This window comes from Petaurus breviceps, unplaced genomic scaffold (genome assembly GCF_028583685.1).
Source record: "Petaurus breviceps papuanus isolate PSGF00001 unplaced genomic scaffold, PetGlider_PUasm1.0 462, whole genome shotgun sequence".
Classification (NCBI taxonomy): domain Eukaryota; kingdom Metazoa; phylum Chordata; class Mammalia; order Diprotodontia; family Petauridae; genus Petaurus; species Petaurus breviceps.
In genome coordinates, this window is record NW_027186347.1 from 138755 (window position 1) to 158615 (window position 19861).

Sequence of the window (19861 nt, forward strand, 5' to 3'; positions counted from 1 at the left end):
ACACTTGGTGAATGCTGTCTTTTGATTTTCTCTGTTCTGTGAATGTTTTGACTTAACTCGTCACTGAATAAAATGGAGAGTTACTATGCTGCTTTCTGAAACTTGGAAGCTGCCTCTGCTTGACATAACAAACTTTTAGCCTTAGAAAATTTCCTTGGGAACACTGAAAGGTTCAACTATTTGTCCAAGGTCACACTGTCAGTATGTCAGAGGTGGAATGGGTAATGAGATATTTTTGACTCAGTATATGACTGTATACACTATATTCCTACTGCTCTCACTATAGTAGGTGTGTAAGTACGTGTGTATATGTGTATACAAATATATATGTATATATGAAGAAGTTTTCCCACTAACAGGATTAAGGTTTCTCTGGAGACCACAAAATACCAACACACCGGGTCTTCTTAGCCAAAGAAAAGTAAAATTTATTAAAAGTTGGCTTGCATTAGCCACAGAGTAAGTCTGTGCTAGGTCATTCTATGGCACTCTCACTATTCTATGGCATTCTATAGCACTCTCATCCTTTTATGGCATTTTATGGTGCTGTCACACCACATGGTGTGAGATGGGGTCTTATATACAGGAGTTTGTGAGAGGAATCTAGGGGTGGTCTAGAGGAGGAGTTTGGGGAGGGTCTTCAGGAGGAGTTAATGAGCTCAATGAGTGATTAAGGGTGGGAAGCCACTTGGAAACCACATACAATGTTGGGTTAGGTCAGTTCAAGGGTGGGAAGTCTAGTATCAGACTTGCCTCATCAAATGAGAGGATTTAATCAAGGGTCCAAAGGAGGTTCCCAGAGCCTGTACCTCAGGGACTCAAGGAGAGCTCAAGGGGGCTCCCAGAGCCCATAGCTCATCATATATATGCATGTGCGCATACATATATACATATACATACATATTACACATATATATGTCTGTGTGTATATACATATAAGTATGTATGTGTCTATGAGATTCCCAATGTGTGTCTAAATAATAAACATAGTAATTTTTAAAAATACATTTATTAAGTGCCTACAATAGTAGGTCATGTGGCTCAATGGGAAGGCACTGATTGTAGTCAGGAAAGCTGGGCTCCAATCCCAGCGTGGATGCTGGCTCTCTGTAAGGAGGGGAATAGGCATTTATCCAGCACTTATTGTATGCCAGACATTGTTCTAAGTGCTTTGCAATTATTCTCTTATTTGATCTTTACAACAGCTCTGGGAGGTAGCCACGATTATTATACCCCTTTTTATGGTTGAGGGACTGAAGCAAGTATAGGCTAAATGATTTTTCCAGGGTCACACAGCTGGTTAGGTTAAGGTAGAGCTTGAACTTAGGCCACTCTGTGTACTATGATGTCTCCTATCCACATATAACCTGTCTGGGTCTCATTTTCTTTCATCTATCAATGGCAGAGTGAGGGAGTGGGGGAGGGGTGGGGCTCTCTTGCTTCATGGTTCCCTTCTTACTCTTACCCAAGAACTATGGAAACTTATTCCAGCTCCTGCAAGTATATTGGTAAGAACATAAGAAAAAAATAAGAAAAATAATCATGCAATATAAAATATATGTATAATAGATATGTTACATGTTATATATAAAATATTTCTCACATGCCATCATGACGTTTTTATCTTTTGTTTTACTATTATGAACTCATTTTGCTCTCTGTGCTTTTTAAGTTACATCATTTTGTACATACTACACATTAAGAACCCAATCTAATTGTTTGAGTTTGTAAGAGTTTGAGAGGCACAGAGAAAAAGGATTAATATTTTTTTTTTCCTTGAGAGACTAATAGTTAGCTGCCATCTTGGAGAATGAGTGAAGAGTCACTGAGAAAAATAAGTCTAGCTTATTTTGTGGAGAAGAAATTCTGAAGAACATTCTCAACAAACTGAATTTCATTCTTTCTTTTTCTCTTTCTTTCTTTCTTTTTCTCTTTCTTTCTTCCTTTCTTTAGTTTTTGCTTTTTGGAGGGCAATTGCGGTCAAGTGACTTGGCCAAGGTCACATGGCTAGTTTTTGTGTTAAGTGTCTGAGGCCAAATTTGAACTCAGGTCCTCCTGACTCAAGGGCGGGTGCTCTATTCACTGCACCATCTAGCTGCCCCAAGGGACTGAATTTCTTAGCTGAAAGAAATGTGTTCCTAGTGACTGTAGAGGAATCAGCTCCTATAATGTTGACTTTTTAAACTACAAAGGTGTATCTGCCTTTTCATAGCTGAATATTGTTGGGATGTTTGAATATGTCTTTTTATTGTTTGATACTTTAGTGAAAAATTGTATAACAATAATGCTGATGTTTAAGCATCTGAGACAGGGGCATATATTACATGTGAAAACTTGGGGGCAAAAGAGGTTTCTCCAGTATATAAAATGAGGTGGAATATAATCAATTGATTAATTAATGAAAAAGTGTTTAATTTTATTAATTTACATGGTTATATCAGGAAAAATAACCTTGGTTATCTTAGGACTTCGGATGAGAAGAAATGAGCTACTGAAAGAAAGCTGAAGAGAGAACAGTCCTCCTAAGCCATGCTTGGGGGTCTAGATCCTAAACCTGTTATGTGCTTATAGTTTTCACTTCCATTTAAAAGCACTGGAGTCAGGAAGACTCTCCTCATATCCTTCCTCAGACATTCACCAACTCTAATCCTGGGCAAGGCACTTCAGTTCTCCAGATCTCAGTGTCCTCATTTGTAACATGAGGATAATAAAAGCACCTACATCCAGGATTGCTGTGAGGTTCAGATGAGATTTTATATACATATATGTACATACACATGTGTATGTATGTATACACACATGCCACATACAAATACAGATGTTTATATATACACACATCCATATATGTCATGTGAGAGGTACATCTAATGTCTGAGGCACGGTTTGATAGTCTTCCCTTCATATATCTGTGTGTGCATACATGTGCTTTGTCTACCTTAAAGTGTTGTATAAATGGCTTTTATTTCTGTATAGGGACAGGAGGTGAGTCTGATTTCATTGATATTGGGATGTTATAGGTGAGGGAACCCCATCCTCCCTTGGAATGATGCAGGTAGCCAGCTTCCTTGCACATTGTGTCCTAAGACAGTTGCACAGAGCATTGAGAGGTTAAATGGCTTGTCCCTGGTCACACAGTAAGTGTGTGTGTCAAAGGCAGGACTTCTGTCCTCTCTAGTACCACAGACCTTTTGCTAACCTCTATACCCACATGATGTAGAACTCAAGTATATATTTGAGAGAGAGGGATAGAGCACAGAGGAAGAACAAGAAAAAGAGATGGAGAAAGGCAGAGATCAAGAGACAAGTAGAGAGAGTGGGGAAGAAATGACAATGATTCCTGGGGGCTTCCAAATCAACTGCAGCAGCAACATCCCCTAGTCCATGGCTACTACTCATAACCTTTTTTATCCAATAATTTTCCCCAATATCAGCTTTCTCAGAGCTCCCTTCACATCCTTGTTCCTCAGGGTATAGATGAGGGGATTTAACAGAGGTGTGACTATGGTGTAGAAGAGGGAGACAAACTTTCCCTGGTCTTTGGACCTACTTTTGACTGGCTGGAGATACATGAAGATGATGGTTCCATAGAAGATGATTACAACCACCAAGTGAGAAGAGCAAGTCCCAAATGCTTTACGACGTCCTGTTGCAGATTTGATCCTCAATATGGCCTGAGTGATGTAGCCATAGGAGACCAGGATGAGAGAGACAGGCACCACGAGGAAGACCACACTGGCTACAAAGAGCTGGGCCTCGTTAAAGGTGGTGTCTACACAAGCCAGCCTGATCAACACCGGCACTTCACAGAAGATGTGGTCAAGCTGGTTGTGACCACACAGGGGGAGCTGGATAGTGAGAGAGCACTGGATGAGAGAGGTGGCAAGGCCACTGAGCCATGCTGTGGCAGCCAGTGACAGGCAGAGTCTTGGGTGCATGATGACTGCATAGTGCAGGGGGCGGCAGACTGCCGCATAGCGGTCATAGGCCATGACAGTCAAGAGGATGCATTCAGTGGATCCCAAGCCCATGGCCACATAGAGCTGAGCTATGCACCCACTGTAGCTCATGCTTTTGTCTTTGCTTCTCATGGTAACCAACAGTTGTGGAGCTACACTGGTGGTGAAACAGAGGTCTAGGAAGGACAGGTTGGTAAGGAAGAAGTACATTGGGGTGTGCAGTTTGGGGTCCAGGCAGGACACTAATATGATGATTGTGTTCCCCACCAGGTTCAAGATGTAGAAGATCAAAATAACCATGAAGAGAACAATCTCTAACTGGGGCTTGTCAGAGAAGCCCAAGAGAATGAATCCCTCTTGGGAGCTGTAGTTTTGCTCCATTGACTTTCAGCATTGAGCTCCTGTTGGGATGTTAAAGCAGGATCAGATGTTAGCACATAGATGCAAGAAGGGAATGAAGTAAACGTGCTTAAAGACAGAGTCCTCCCCTCCATCCTTAGCTGGCAAGTGGCCCATTGAGAAGGTACTGCTGCTTTTTAAACAAAGCTAAACAAAATGAAACAGTGGCCTCCTAATGGAGCCCAGGTCCTAATAGAGGAAGAATGCAAACCAAGCCCTTGCAGATAAGATTCCCAAATAAGTAGCAGCTTGGTGTACTGGAGTGAGAACTACCTGCATATCAAGGCACCTGGCTTTGAATCGCAACTCTGTTCCAAATGGGCTATGGGACCTCAGGCAAGACATTTAGTGTCTTTGGGCCTCAGAGCCCTCATGCTCATCAAAGATAGGTTAGACTGTGATTTCCATCATCTTCCGTCCCTAAGATTCCATAACTCTGAATATTCAAGCATATTAGGAAAATTAAAAAAAAACACCAAATCAGTCATTTGACTTCCCATAGAGGAACAATGGATCAAACAGCCATTTGCACTTTTTACTTGTTTCTTTTTGTGCATTTAATAATGATGATGATGATAGCAAAAATTTTATAGCACTTTAGTAATTCTTATCTCATTTGATCCTCACAACAACTCTGGGAGGTGGAGGGTCATCTGGGGAAACTGAGGCAGGCAGAGGTGAAGTGACTTGCTCTGGGTCACATAGGGAGTAAGTGTCTGAGACTGGATTGGAACTCGGGTCTTTCTGATTCCAGGTCTGGCGCTGTAGCCACTGTGCCACCTAGACAAGCTTCTGTGTTTAATGAAACTACTATTGTTTCTTTTTTTAAAATCAGCATTCAGGGGTGGCTAGGTGGTGCAGTGAATAGAGCACTGGCCCTGGGGTCAGGAGGACTTGAGTTCAAATCTGGCCTCAGACACTTAACATACAAACTTGGGCAAGTCACTTAACCCCAATTGCCCTCCAAAAAGCAAAACAAAACAAAAATAAAATAAAAATAAAAAATACATAAAATCAACATTCGGTTTCAGGGTTTTAAAAAAAATATTGCATGTGATGAATCTGGTATCAGCCTAAAGATAGACGTAGCCTTTGCTCTATCTTTGTGGAAGAGCTGAATTCTCCACCTCCCCATCTTCAATTTATCATCACGAGCTGACTCAAACAGCTTATCAGTTTTCTGAAACTATTAATCTCATTGACTTGCTGTCAAACCAAGTCATTCTGTTTTGGATCTGTTGTCATTATAGTAATATGACTGCCTGCCTGCAGTACCACAGAGGAACTGGTACCACCAAGATCACCCACCCTGGCCCCAGGAGTTTGTTATTAGAGCCCATACTCCAGTAACTTATGGTGACATATTATGACATATAACATTTTGCTCTGCTAATGTTTCTGCTACTATAATAATGATTATTAATATCTCTATCTACCTATTATGCATCTATCTGTCATTATCTATCCTCATTTGGTGTTTCTCTATCTCCATCCATACGTATAACCAGGGTTTTTTTCTTCGGATCTACAGTGGCACAAGAGAATGACAGATTGGTAAAGGGAAGAAAAGTTTTGAGGAAACCCTGGTATCATCACTCATAGTGTCTTCTCTGAGTAAGGGAGTGTCTGATCCCAGCAGGTATGATAACTCTTCAGATTATAATCTCTGAAGAAAGCAGTAAACCCTAAAATACTGACCCAAATCTGTTGGCATAGGAATGTCCCTTGCAGGAGTTTCCTGGATTTCAGCCTTTTTTAAATGCCTGCCTCTTGTTTTCCAAAGTGGCATGAAAATTGACAGCACTAAGGCGTAATTTATCCAAACGACTCAAGCACATCCCTATCACATTGAATTCTTCTCTCTTTCCCATCTTCTTGTGACCTAAACAGAGTTTACTCTCAAATAGCAGGATTAAGATAGATTTATTAAATAGTATAGAGAGTAAAAAGTACATGACATTCAGAATGTGGGAGCAAAAGAGGCAGTCACGTATGGAAAGGTCTAAACTTTTAGTCTAAGTATACATCTGTTCTTTTTAAGATCAGTGACTTCCTTTTAAGATCAATGTTCAAGATCAGGGCATCTCAGGACAAGATCAGGAATTTTCTTCCATTACGCTTTATGTTAACTTGTATGTGCTCTTTTTTTCATGCTGTTTTACCAGTAGATTGTGAGCTCACTAAGGTCAAGGACTGTGTTTCTTAAAACTTTCTTCATATCCCAGCACTTACTTGGTGTCTGGCACATAATAACTGCTTGATGAATGCTTCATTGAATGACTAACATCTATGGCATCATACCTGGTTGGTACCTGACTCTATATGCCAATTTGGAGGGTTCCCAGGCAAATAGAGTGATACCCACTTCAACAAGGCAGCTAAGTCATGCAGTGGATGGTCTCCGGCCATGGAGTCAGGCATACCTGAGTTCAAATCTAGATTCAGACATCTGTTATCCATGTGATCCTGGGGAAATTCATTCAATTGTCATCTGCCTCAGTTTCTTCAATTGTAAAATTAAGATAATAATATCAACTACCTCACAGCTGAGGATCAAATGAGATGTTATTTTTAAAGCATTTGGCACAGTGCCCAGCACATAGTAGGGATTATATAAATGCTTATTCCCTATCCCCTTACATGTTGATATACCTACATTTTTACTATGCAGCACTAGGGCCTCATTGGGCTCCCTATCCATGAGCAGCACACAATCATAGCCAATAAGTGATTGAACTTTCCCAGTACCAGGGGCTTACAATGTCACCATGGCTATTTTCTTTCCTTTCTTTCCCCAGTCGGCTTAGTTGATAAAGTCAGCCTAGTAAACAAATGGATTTGATGTCTTTCTGATACTGTCACTTTTGGCCCCTTCCAAGGCCATAGACCTTTTCCTTAACTTGGTGGCTTGCCAATTTGTGTATTTGATCAGTTGTAAAGAAAGGAAGATTTTAGAGAAGAGCATGTAGAGCCCAAGAAACAGTGAGAATCACACCACCAGTACCCTGTGGAGCACCCAATGATCTAACTTGAAAGTGACTCCAAAACGAGTAAAGAAAACATTTTAATTAATGCAGAATTCTGCTGCTCGGCACACAGTAGGTACTCGATAAATGTTTATTGATTGCTAACATTATCTATAGAATGGGGATGATAAGAGCACCAAGCTGACAAATGATTTGTGATAGTTGTGTGTGTAAATATACATAAATTCATCTAAATGTATATTTTGGGTAGATATTTACATATCTACATTTTTACATACATAGATATTACATACATATACATTTGTATATGTATGTAATATATGTATTATAATATATACATGTTTGCAAGCCTTAAAGAGTTTCATAGTTATTATTGTTGGTAGTAGCAGTCATGGTAGCAGCAAAAATAATAAACTAATTTCATCTATAACCACGTCTAACCTCTCTCATGAGCCCCATTATCTCATCACAAGTGTCCATTGACCATCTTTCCCTAGATGCTTCATTGGTATCTCAATTCGAGGGTTTGCAAAATGGACATATTTCCTATACCCCACTTCCCACCCACAGAAAAAAAAACCTCCTGTAAACTTCTCAGTAAATTCTAGATTGGTATTGAACCTCCAGTCACTATTATACAAGCTGGATTCACGTTTGGCTCTTTCCTCCCCTTCATCTACTATATTGAATTAGTTGTATGTCGTATACAACCAGATCTCTCAAACCCATCCCATTCTCTGAGTTCACATTGTTAATACCTTGTATTAAGCTTTCATCAATCTTTGCTTGGAAAATTGCAATAGCTTGGAATTGGTCTTTATGATTCTCCAGTTTTTCTGTTCATCAATCCACACTCTATACCACTACCAAGATCATCTTCCCAAGGCACAAGTCTGTCTACAGCCCTGAATCCACTCAATATTCCTCAATGGCTCCCTACTGCTGAGAAAATAAAATACAAAATTCTATAGCCTTTCATTTAAAGTGCCAGACAATATGCCATTTTCCTACCTTTACCATCCTATTTCATATTACTCCCCTTCACATGCTGTCTGCTGCAGTCAAACTGACCTACTAAAATGCTCTGCATTCAGAGAACTCTCTTCCCTACTGCCGTGCCTCTGTACAGCTGTCTTGTATACCTTGTAACTCCCTTCACACGTCCTATTATAATACTTGTTCCTTCAAGACTCACCTCTGGGGTCACCTTTTACGCAGCACGTTTCCTGATAGTATATGGCTGTGTCTTCATTCCCTAAATTCATAGGATTGTAGACCTTCTCACTTCATGTCCAGCAATCTAGACATTACACCACACTGCCTCAAGCTAAATTTACTCATTTGAGCAAGTAATATGCCTCCATTAGAATTTAAGTTCCTGGAAAATAAGGACGTTTCTTTTGGTCTTTATATCTTCACCTGGTACAGTTTCATTCATATATTGGACACTTAAGAAATGGTTCTTCACTTGAATTCAATTAAATTCAGCAATGACCACTTAGAAGATTCAAGACCCTGTGTGAGGTACTGGGGATACAAAGACCAATATGAAGCAATACCTGTACCTCGATGGAAGATGTGCTCAAGAAAGTAAAAATGATGAATTTTTAGAATAGTACAGACCAGGTTGAAAAGGAAGAGAAGGATCTGACTTGGGAAAACTTGGAATTATCTTGTGTGTGACAGAAGCAAGAGATAACCCATCACGTGTTGAGAATAGACATCAGTACCAATTGAATGCAACAAAGAGTGAATGAAAGGGAGCCATATGAAGTAAGGCTGGGAAGGAAGGCTGCAGACTGATTAGGAAGAGCTAGTCTGGGACATTTGTTCATTATGTCACATGGAATCGTGAGACACTGAAGATTTCTCTGTCTCTGCCTCTCACTGCCTCTCTCTGTGTGTCTCTCTCTTGCTCTCTGTGTGTGAATGTGTGTGTGTGTGTGTGTGTGTTGGGGCTCTGGGTAGTACAAGGGGTTATATGGCCACAATGATGTTTTCATACTATCAGTTTAGTAATTTATACAGAGTTTGGAGAAGGGAAGATTGGATCCATTGAAAATAATTGGGAAATTATTGTAGTAGTACAGGGGAGAGAGGTAATGAGAACCTGAATAAAGGCAATAGTAATGTGTGTGTGGAGAAAGGAAAGGAGGCATTTTGCAGCCAGGATCAATAGAATTTTAGAACTAGTTGTAGGGAGAGGAGATTATTGAACTAAAAATATTTTTCACCTAAGATCAACAGTCTCTATCCAGATTTCTCCTCACCCATTCCAAAATTTTCTTCCCTATGACCCACCTGGAAACTTCTGTAACAATCCCTTTGTCAAGGTTAGGTACCATCTTCTTCCTTGATGTCCATAAGCTAGTAACTCCTCACTCTGTATCTTCCACTGTAGCTTGGAAGTTTCCAATAGAGGACTTGAAGACACTGGCTCACAGCCTACTCTGTCAGTGGGTAGAAAGGAACTGGTGTCCCATAGGTAAATGTGGGAATCTTGGTGTATACATTGGCATTTGTGAAATGATGCTTGGTGGGGAAAGTGTGCAGGACCATCTTTGAGGGAAGATGATAAGGTTTTAAGCAGATTCCACCACTTTTCATGAGTGAGTGCAATAAGAAAATAGAAGGTAGCTAGGGCTCCCAGCAGGGAGGGAGAGCCAAGTTTTAGGAAAAGGAATTATTTATGCTGAGAGCACTTCAGGGACTGTGAATCCCCATTTACTAATTAAGCACTGAATGATGCATTCCAGATGCATGGTCCTCAGAGAAGTGGCTTAGGGAGTGATGTCTGAGTATTTCCTGGACCTTTGATCCCCAAAGGGGAAGCAGTTATTGGAATATAGGTGCTGCCTCTCTGTCCAGACCTTATTTGGTTTAATTTGATTTAGTCTTCATCTGTCAGACTCACTAAGTCCATATTTGATCATCTTTTTTAAAAATATCAAAGGAATGAAATTGATTTTCTAAGGAAATATTTACAGAATTGATTGTTTAGATTAAAAAAACCATTATGGGGGCTGGGAGACAATGGTCTTAAAAACTTTGACAAGGTGCTGCTAGTAAAAAGCTGTTTTCCATATATGAAGTGATTGATTGAGGAATATAACAGTGTTGGCACATTCATGTTTTAGACTTTTATAAGTCTTTATTTTTGTTCTTTTTAAGGATTTTATATTTCAAAGTAAATCATCAACAAGCTTTTTTTTAAGACAGAATAAAGGAAAATATTATATAATGAAGCATGATCTATCATATGGTTTCTTTAAAAATATATGGACATATATGTGTATATATACACAAATATGCACATTCATATGCATCTACATGTGTAGATATTTCTATATGCTTATATATGTAAATATGCAAAAAAGTGTACAAAGACAAAATAAAATTGTTCTAGTCATGTCTCCTTCTACACATCCTTTTTTCCTTACATTTTCAAACATGTTGCTTATATTCTTTACAAAAAATATTCCTATCACTACTCACTAACCCCCCTCCTGCTATCTCCTGAGTAGAAACCCTCTCTTATAGCAAAGATGTTTAATTAAATAAATAAAATCCATATACTGACCATGTCTGAGAATATGTGTCTCATTCCAGACATGTAATCTGTCACCTGTCTTCCAAGAGGTGGAAAGCATGTTTCACTATTAGTCTTTTTTTTTAAAGTTTTTAAATTTATTTTAAATTTAAGTGAAAAATTTAAAAAAGGAAAAAAATTGCTATGTATGCAACAGAACATGAGGGGATTCAATATGAAGCAATAAATGTCCATTTCAAGAAAACCTATATAAAAATACCATACATTCTTTTCAGAGCTGTGCAGCTTTTCTTTCCTTCCTTGTAGGTTTTCTTTTGTTCTGTTACGCACTTTTTACTTTATTTTTCCCCTCCCTCCACACACAAAGAAGACTACAGGAGGCCACAATTGTGTGGACATACATACATATACACAGAGAGATAGGTAGATAGACAGACAGACAGACAGACAGATAGACAGACAGACAGACAGACAGACAGACAGACAGATAGATAGATAGATAGATAGATGATAGAGATATATAATACATCTATAGATATCTATAAACATATACATATACATTCATACACATAAGTCAGATGGTACTATGCTTATTTCCTCGTAGTATCTGTTTCTCTGAAAGTGGATAAAGTGAACTTCCTTCGTAAGTCCAAGTCTTTCCATGTTTTTCTAAACTGATCAGCTCATCATTTCCTACACCACAGCAATATTCCAACAGAAACCCATTCTGTCTGAGAGATTGTCTATGAAAGTTTTTTTTTTTCACAATATTCTGAATTCCTTCTATTCTTGGCTGCATAGGTTTTATTTATATTATTTATATTTATTATATGAAAAAAGTTCATTTAAAATAGTCAAAATGATTAATCATGCACTTCAACAATGCGCTCACCTTATAATATGGTTTAAGGTTTGATACTACTGGATCTTCTTCCTTTACATCTTTTTCCTAATGGTTTCTTTGAAATTTCTGACCTTTTGTTCTTTTCTAAATGAACCTTGTTATTTTTTCCTGATATGTAGTAGATATGTAGTAATTTAATTGGGATGACATTACATAAATAGATTAGTAAAGTAAAATTATCGTGTTTAGATGTTATTGCCCTTACCTCCCTATGAACAATAAATATTACTTCAATTATTTAGATCTAACTTTATTTGTATAAAAAGTTCTTTCTGTTTATATTAGTATGATTACTCTATTTTGGCAAGTATACTCGAAGGTATTTCACACTTTCTAGGTATTTTTAATGGTCTAAAGCAATATTGAATGATATGGCTGGCAGTGTAGTTTCCCTATTTTTCTCTTTTGATTAAATCTATTTTAGCTTTAACCTTGCCTGAAATTATGATTACTACCCCTACTATTTTATATAATAAATTCTAATTCTGACCTTTATTTTATATTTTTGTGTATCTCTCCTTTTTATAGCATTTCCTGAAAGTAACATATTCTTCAATTCATGTATTTTATCTACTATAAGTTTCCATTATATGAATAAATTCATCCCATTCACATTTTAAGCTATAATTATTAGTTGTATAATTTTCTCCTTCCTATTTTTCCTCACTATTCTTCTCACTCTATTCCTCTCTTCACTTCTCTGCTTTATTTCTACAAACTTGCCCTCCTATTCCTTACCTACCTATCCCCCCAAGAATCCCTCCCTTATTCTCTCCCCCCATTCAACCCTCTTGCCTCCTTACTTCTTTCTGATCTTAGAATACTTTTATACCCCTCTAGATATGTTATTCCCTCTTCAGTCCATTCCTGATGAGAGTTTCCAGCACTCCCTGCCCTCCCCCTCCTAGTTTCTTCTGTATCAACATTACTCTTTTTGCATCATTTGTATAAGATAATTGCTCCTTTTTTATCTCTCACTACACATTTTTACTTTAGCATCACCCAATTATATATATATATATAGCATTTTAGCATCACCCAATTATGCTTATCTCAGTCCAAGCTTTTCTGTCAAATTACTCAAATAAAAATAGTCATAATAGAACTGAAAATGTTTTCATATATAAAAATATATAATTTGACCTTATTGAGTCCTTTAGTGTTTACTTTATATTTCTCCTGGATATTATGTAAAATTTTACCTTAGGTTCTGTTGTTTTTGACACAAATACCTGAAAGTCTTTTAGTTCATTAAGTGTCTGGCTATGATGTTCCTGTAAGTTTTCTTCCTGGGATCTCATTCAGGTGATGATTGCTGACTTTTTTTTTCTATTTCTACTTTTTCTTCTTGTTCAAGAAATTGAGTGCAATTTTCCTTGATAATTTCTTGTTATATTGTATCAAGATTTTTTTTATCATAATTTTCAGGCAGTCTGATTATTCTTGTATTATTTCTCCTTAATCTGTTCTCCGGATCAGTTGTTTTTTTTTTTTTATGTAATGCTTGATATTCTCTTCTATTTTTCATTCTTTTGAGTTTGTTTTGTTATTTCTTTGTGTCTTAAAATGCCTTTAGCTTGCCTTTGCCCAATTTTAGTTTTCAAGGAATTATTTTCTTCCTTAAGTTTTTGGTTCTCTATTTTAAATAGATTGATTTTCTTTTCATAATTTTGATTTTCTTGGATTGTTCTTCTTTCTATTTTTCCCTTAATCTCTCTTATTTGATTTTTAAAGTCCTTTTTAACTTCTAAGAAATCTTTTTTGTTCTTGGGGCCATTTTGTATATCTCATTGAAAAAGGAGTGGCATTTTTTGCTCTATTATCTTTCTCTGAATATGAACCAAGCTTCTCTAACCCCATAATAGCTATCTATGGGTGGGTTATTTTACCTTTGCTTGCTCATTTTTAATTTTAATTTTTTTGCTTTATTTTATTTTTTGCAGCTATTAGTGTGATCAAGTTCTAGTCCTAAAGTAGGGAGAATAAAGCCTCAAGTTTCAGGTCCTTCTTATTGTTATTTTCTGAGGTCTGTCCCAGAGTTCAACCTTGGTCTCTCCTCTCCACTCCTAAGAGACTTTAGCCCCTGATCACACCGTACCACTAACAAATTTCCCCAGGTGGTCCATACAGAGACTGCAAAGTACAATTGCCCTCTGCTTCCCTGGTGCTGAAACCAGGGACTCTGTTCTCCTGCAAGTACACACAGTCAGCTGTACCCCAGCCCTCTGCTACCAGGAGTGTGTGAGCTCCTCCTCCCTGCAGCCACAGTCCAGGATTCATCTGATCAGCACACCTGTGCTTGGTGTCCCTTGACAGCTAAAGTCCTTCAGTCTCCTTTTCCTCAGTCATCACACCCCTACATTGTCAACAAATGCAAGTTTCTAAGGCTGAGGCTGCCTCTCAATCCCAGCTACCCCCAGGGCTTGTTGTTTATAATTACTAAGAGTTGACCTGGGAGGTATTTGCACTTCACTCCCTTTGCCCTTGGAGGTCAGGTCTTCACTGGGGTCTTAAATTGTTTTAGAAGAACAACTGCTTCACCCTGGTTTTTGTTCATTTCTGCTGCTCTACATTCCCTCTGAGGCAATGTTGCTTTTTCTGTGGAGGAAATTTGGAGATCTGAAAGTTTTCTGACATATTCCACCATCTTCCCAGGATCCTCTCCATTAATCTTTTGAGGCCAAGATTGTGTGGTGCTTTCACAAAGCTCTTTACCTAGAATTCATTAGCACATTTGAGCCTTATATTAACCTTATGAGATAAGTAATGAAAGCCAATCAAGTCAAGCAGCACCACAAAGCATTATACTCCCAGTTTTAGAGTTATAACTAAGGGCAAAGAGCCTAAATGGACTTGACAACCCAAGTTCAAGCAACTAATTAATAGCAGGGTCTGAACTGGAACTCAGGTCTTGGGACTTCAAATAAAGTGCTCTAGGTTATATATCAAACTCCTTTTAATTTATTTTTTCAGTAGTCAACAGATAACTAAATACAAAAACACATAAAAGATGACCCATGTCCTCAGGAAGCTTACAAACAAGTTAGAAGTGCAAAACATATATACACGAATAATGGGAAATTTTAGCATTTATCATTACTTTATTCCTTTTGCTTACACTGGTTTTTCTCCTCAAGTACCTAAGTTAATATCTTTGTCCTTAGCAGATATTACCTTTTACAAGTTAAAATTTCCTCCTGCAAACATATTATTCTGCTCCTTTGGTTACTTTAAACTTTTTAAGGCATCCCTGTTCCTGCTGCCTCTCTTCTTCTCACCCTGATCTTGTCCCCTCATTTGGTTCACCTTTCCTTTTGTGATTTTCCTTATTCCTTATATATTATATGATATAAAATATAATATGTATATTTATTTATATATAATATACAGCACATTATTATATTATATATTGCATATAATAAAATTATGTAATATTAAATAATAAAATAAACAATATGTAATAATATAATATAATCTGTTCCTTATATTCCTTTATGCTTCTGCTTTTATTTGGTTACATAATTCTTTCCTCCCTTTTCCTCTAAGTCAAATAGATTCCCCACCCATTCCTTTCCTTACCTTTCTTTCCTTTCCTTTTCTTCCTTTCCTTCCATTCAACTAATCTGTTCATTAGTTTCTTTTAATTTACTTTCCTTTCTCACATTACCTCTTGGATTTTGTAATTATTATATAGAAATGCTGCTGATTTTGAGGTTTATTTTATAGACTATACATTCATTGAAGCTATTGTCCCCATTAGTAAGATTGCTGATTCCCTAGAATTTCCATCACATCATCAGCAAATGGAAATTATTTTATCTCCTGTTCATATATTTTTATCCCTTTAATTTCTTTCTCTTGTCTTATTGCTGGAATTTCCAGTGAGGTTTGTGGAGTGTTCAAGAAGGATTAGCACCTTGGGTGTGAGGTCCTGCTGAGACCTTTTCAGGTCTGCTCATCTGCCTTTGGTGTCTACCTGTTTCTCAGCTCTCACCTGTGACTCTTAGAAGCTATAGCAAACACAACAGCTATACCTTGGTAAAACCATTTGGGTAGATGGACTTAAATCAGGTTGAAGGTGACAGGTCTCAAATACATCAGTGAGTAAGGGGGTGCTATCCCAAGGCAGCTGAAGCAGGCACTGTGGAGCATTTGTTTATCCTTCATTTTTGAAAAGGACAATGGCATTAGGGAGATGATGACATGACTTACAGTTGACTTTGATTTGAGTGAGGGAGGGCTGTGCAAGGTCACCAGTCTCACTTTCTCCTCCAGAGTCATTGGGATCCAGTGACCAGATATTCCTCAGGATGACTGGAGATGATGCAGGATGTAAAGGGAGACCTTGACCCTTTTAGCTAAGGCTTTTGCAGGTACTCACTGAGAGTGAGGTAATGCCCATTCAGTGAATAGGCCTCTTTAAGAAGTCAGTCAAGGGATAGCTCCTTTAATTAATTAATTATGAGCTTTGGAGTGAACTAGGTTTAAGGTTTTGTGAAAGGAAGGAAAGAAGGAAGGAAGGAAGGAAGGAAGGAAGGAAGGAAGGAAGGAAGGAAGGAAAGGATCCAACCAGTAAACCCCAAGTTAAGTGGGCAGCTTCTGGCCCTCCAAATTTACCTCCCATTGGAGAGGAGAAGGAGCACTTAGAGTTTGGTTACATACCAAAGACTCCAAGGTCTGCAGCCCAGGCCATCACTGGTCATCCTGACTTTGGTATTGCCACTGGACTTTGATGATTATGGAAAAGGGAGTGAGGCTTATGACTTTGTGCAACTTCTACTTCCTTTAAATCCGACTCGCCCATAAATCACGACAATTCTCCAGGATGTCATATGTCTCTTCTAAATTGAAGGACTAACAATATAGCATTTCCACAACTCTACCAAATGACAGTGGGGAGAAAGGGCATTCTTGTTTTACTACTATATTTGTTGAGAAAGATTGTATTTTTTCCCATTACATAAACTAATTGCTTGGCCTGATGAGTGGCTGCCCCATGGGGAACCTGCCCAGGCCATGACAACCCACTGGTCATGTGTTCCCCCTCTGCCCATGTGGCCTTTGTCTGAGACCCACAACATGCCAATGCCTGGGAACCCTGCCCAGGCCTTGCTGGACCTCCAGTGGTGCAGTGGTGAGTACTTACAAGAGGGTAGACTGAGCGTCAGAGATAGTAGAGAAAAGGGGACCATGCATCATGACCCAAATCTTTTCCATCCATGCCAAGTTGCAGTAGTAGCTGGATTCAGAAGACTTTTCTGTACGGGGAAGGAAAGGCAGGATTGTTTTTTGTTCTTAAGAATAAGGGTAACAAAATTTGTCTTGTTTTGGTGAAGAAAGTCAGCAACCTTTGAAATGGACCCACTTTTCATTTGAGTGTAGTGAATGTTGGTTTGGCATTCTCTAAAGGAGCATCTACTCCCTCTCATCTTGTGTTCAGGATGAGATTCTATGGCCAGGTGGGGAAGAGGAGTTAGAGGCAGCTGCCCTTAGCTGAGAAGCATTTAAGAAGGATTTGACTCCCTTGGGACACTGACAGAAGGAAGTTTCACAGGCCTTTGCAAGGACCAAGGTAGGTCCTGTGGCCTTTTCCCTTCTCTGCATGTGCTGCTGTCTGGGTTTACCCCTTCTCTTAAGCTTACCTCTGGTGAGGGAACCCCAGTGCTTTGAGAATGTGGGCTGTGCCCCCCCAAAATGACCAGTTTCCAATTCATGGGAGCTATGAAATTGCTATGACTGGCAAAGACCCCATAGTCAGATGCTGTGCCTGCTCTGCACAGTTAGCCCTTCCTTCCATCCCATACTGCACTTATTTATTTGTTCATTCATTCATTCATCCATCTATCTATCTGGAGTTTCTGGGTTTTTTGTGGTTGTTGTTAATGGTCTTGTTCTCAGATCCCCCAGTCTATTTCCTGGGTTCATGGCATTCAGATACTGTGGGAGGGGGTTGGCCTCCAGGTTAGTGATGAGATGATTGATGAGCCATTCAGGAAGTCAAGAATTCTGGAGTCCCCTCTTTTTCTGACTGGAATCATGGTGGGCATAGAAGAAAAGAAGAATCTACCATGTGTCCCAGAATCCCTTCTGAAAAAAAAAAGCGAGGCTTCCACAATACTGAAGGCTGAGCACGTGAAGAAGAGGACGGCTGTAAAAAAGCTCAGGAAAATATGGAGAAAAGCTGTCTAGGAAAAAGCTCAAGTCTACCGTAAGGAGCACTGACAGGTAAGTAAAATCCAGCTGGCTAGAATGGCACACAACGCTGGCAACTACTGTGTGCCTGCTGAAACCATTCCTTCTGTGATTAGGATGTGAGGCTTCATTGGAGTTAGTCCAAAGGTCTGAAAATGACTGTGGCTTCTTCGTCTTAGTCAAATCTTCAGTGGCTTAAGCTTAAGCTTAACAAGGCTTCCATTAACATGCTGAGGATTGTGGCATGGGGTTACCCAAACCAAAAGTCTGTGAATGACTTAATTTACAAACATGGTTATGACAAGATCAAGAAACAGAGAATTGCCCTGACGGATAATGGCCTTATTGTCAGATCTCTTGGTAAATATGGAATTATCTGCATGGAGGACTTGATCCATGAGATCTACAATGTTGGCAAGCACTTCAAAGCTGCCAATGGCTTCCTGTGGCCCTTAAAGTTATCTTCTCCACAAGGCGGAATGAAGAAAAAGACCACACATTTTGTGGAAGGTGGAGATGCTGGTAACAGAGAAGACCAGATCAACAGGCTTAGAAGAATGAACCAAGGTCTGTACACTATGATTATTTTTCTAATGGTCCATTAATAAAAATGCCTGTGACCAAAAAAAAACCTTCTGGAGTCAGAATAAAAGGTTGGAGGGCTAGTGTGTGGTTTAGCCCAAGGAATAGAAAGTGGAAGTCAGACAAACCAGGGCAGCACATGACTAAAGGGGTTGACCATCCTCCTGGATCTCCTGCCCTTCACATTTCTTTCACGTCTTGGTGGAGCTTAGCAAATCCTCAAGGCAGGCTTAGAGTCAAGGTTCCTGAGGACATTTGTGGGTTTTAATTTTCATTCAGGAGTCCATTTCCTCAGCCAGAAGGATCTAGGGATAACATTTGCAGAGAAAATCTTGAGATTTATCCCTTGAATTCTTTGTTTAGATTTTGCAGTAGGGTTCACCTTCCCCCTGGATATTCTGATGTGATTAGTCGGTTTTCCCTGTACTGGGGATATGTGGGCCATGGAGGGACCTGGTGTGGTATTGGGAATGTACCAGGCCACAGCTCTCTTTGGCTGCCTGGTACCCTGGGGCCTTCTTCCACACAGACCCTTCCTGAACTGCAGACTGTCTTCTTGGCATTCTCCCCTGTTCCCCCAGCGACCTCTACCAAGCCAGCGTTTGGTCTCGTGGTTCTGTGGGAAGAGCCTCGAAGCTTCTTCAGAGTCCCTTGGCTCCTCTAATCTGTTGTTAGTCCACAGGAAGGCTAAGTGACCACAAGGGTCTGCTAGATACAGACTAGACAGGAGAAGGCCAGAGGGATTTCAGACACAACCTAAACCCTGACAGTAGCTTTGTACTATTTGTTTTCATCCGTTTCAGCCTCAGACACCTTTGGAGCAGTTGTTTCACTGTCCCTCTCTGTCCACTTTGGGTATCCGTGTGCATCTTTATTCCCAAATTGTGTTAATGACTGGTTTCCAGTGAGTGTATATTTTTTGTAAAGAATGAGAACAAGTGAGTGGGGAGAAAAAAGTATAGAAAGGATGTAGGAAAGGCCTGGCAGGGAGTTCTTTAAAAACCTGGTTACTTTCTCACCTTTATGGATCTTTTGGTGGGGTAACAGAAGGGTTTCAGTGAGGTTCAGGCATTCCCCCAATGCAGTGAAATGATAGAAAAGCCTGGGCTTGAAGCCTATTTCTAGGCCCAGAGCCACTGTCCTTTCTTAGATCTATGACCCTTTAACCCTTGACTTTCCACCCAAGTTGTTTCTTTCATTGTCTCATTGCCATGAAAAGGGCCTCTGAACTTTCTGCACTACTGTTCATTCTTACGCATGCATTCTAACAGGAAGCTGTAAGAGCTCTAGG

The 19861-nt window shown here is 39.2% G+C and overlaps 1 protein-coding gene and 1 pseudogene across 2 annotated transcripts; one reads left to right on the forward strand and one right to left on the reverse strand.

The window, feature by feature from the left end:
• Positions 1–3404: 3404 nt before the first annotated feature.
• LOC138171735 (olfactory receptor 2G6-like) lies at positions 3405–13700 on the reverse strand. Of its 2 annotated transcripts, none has more exons than XM_069101370.1 (2): positions 13692–13700; positions 3405–4340 (listed from the first exon to the last, which is right to left on the reverse strand). In XM_069101370.1, exon 2 carries the CDS (start codon positions 4335–4337, stop codon positions 3405–3407), a length of 933 nt encoding a protein of 310 aa, XP_068957471.1. In that variant the 5' UTR covers positions 4338–4340; positions 13692–13700. The 2 variants fall into 2 exon arrangements, with proteins under 2 accessions (XP_068957471.1, XP_068957470.1); XM_069101369.1 differs by lacking the exon at positions 13692–13700 and adding an exon at positions 5938–5955 and having other exon boundaries at positions 3405–4331.
• Positions 13701–17832: 4132 nt separating this feature from the next.
• Positions 17833–19234, forward strand: LOC138171726 (large ribosomal subunit protein uL30-like; annotated as a pseudogene).
• Positions 19235–19861: the final 627 nt, after the last annotated feature.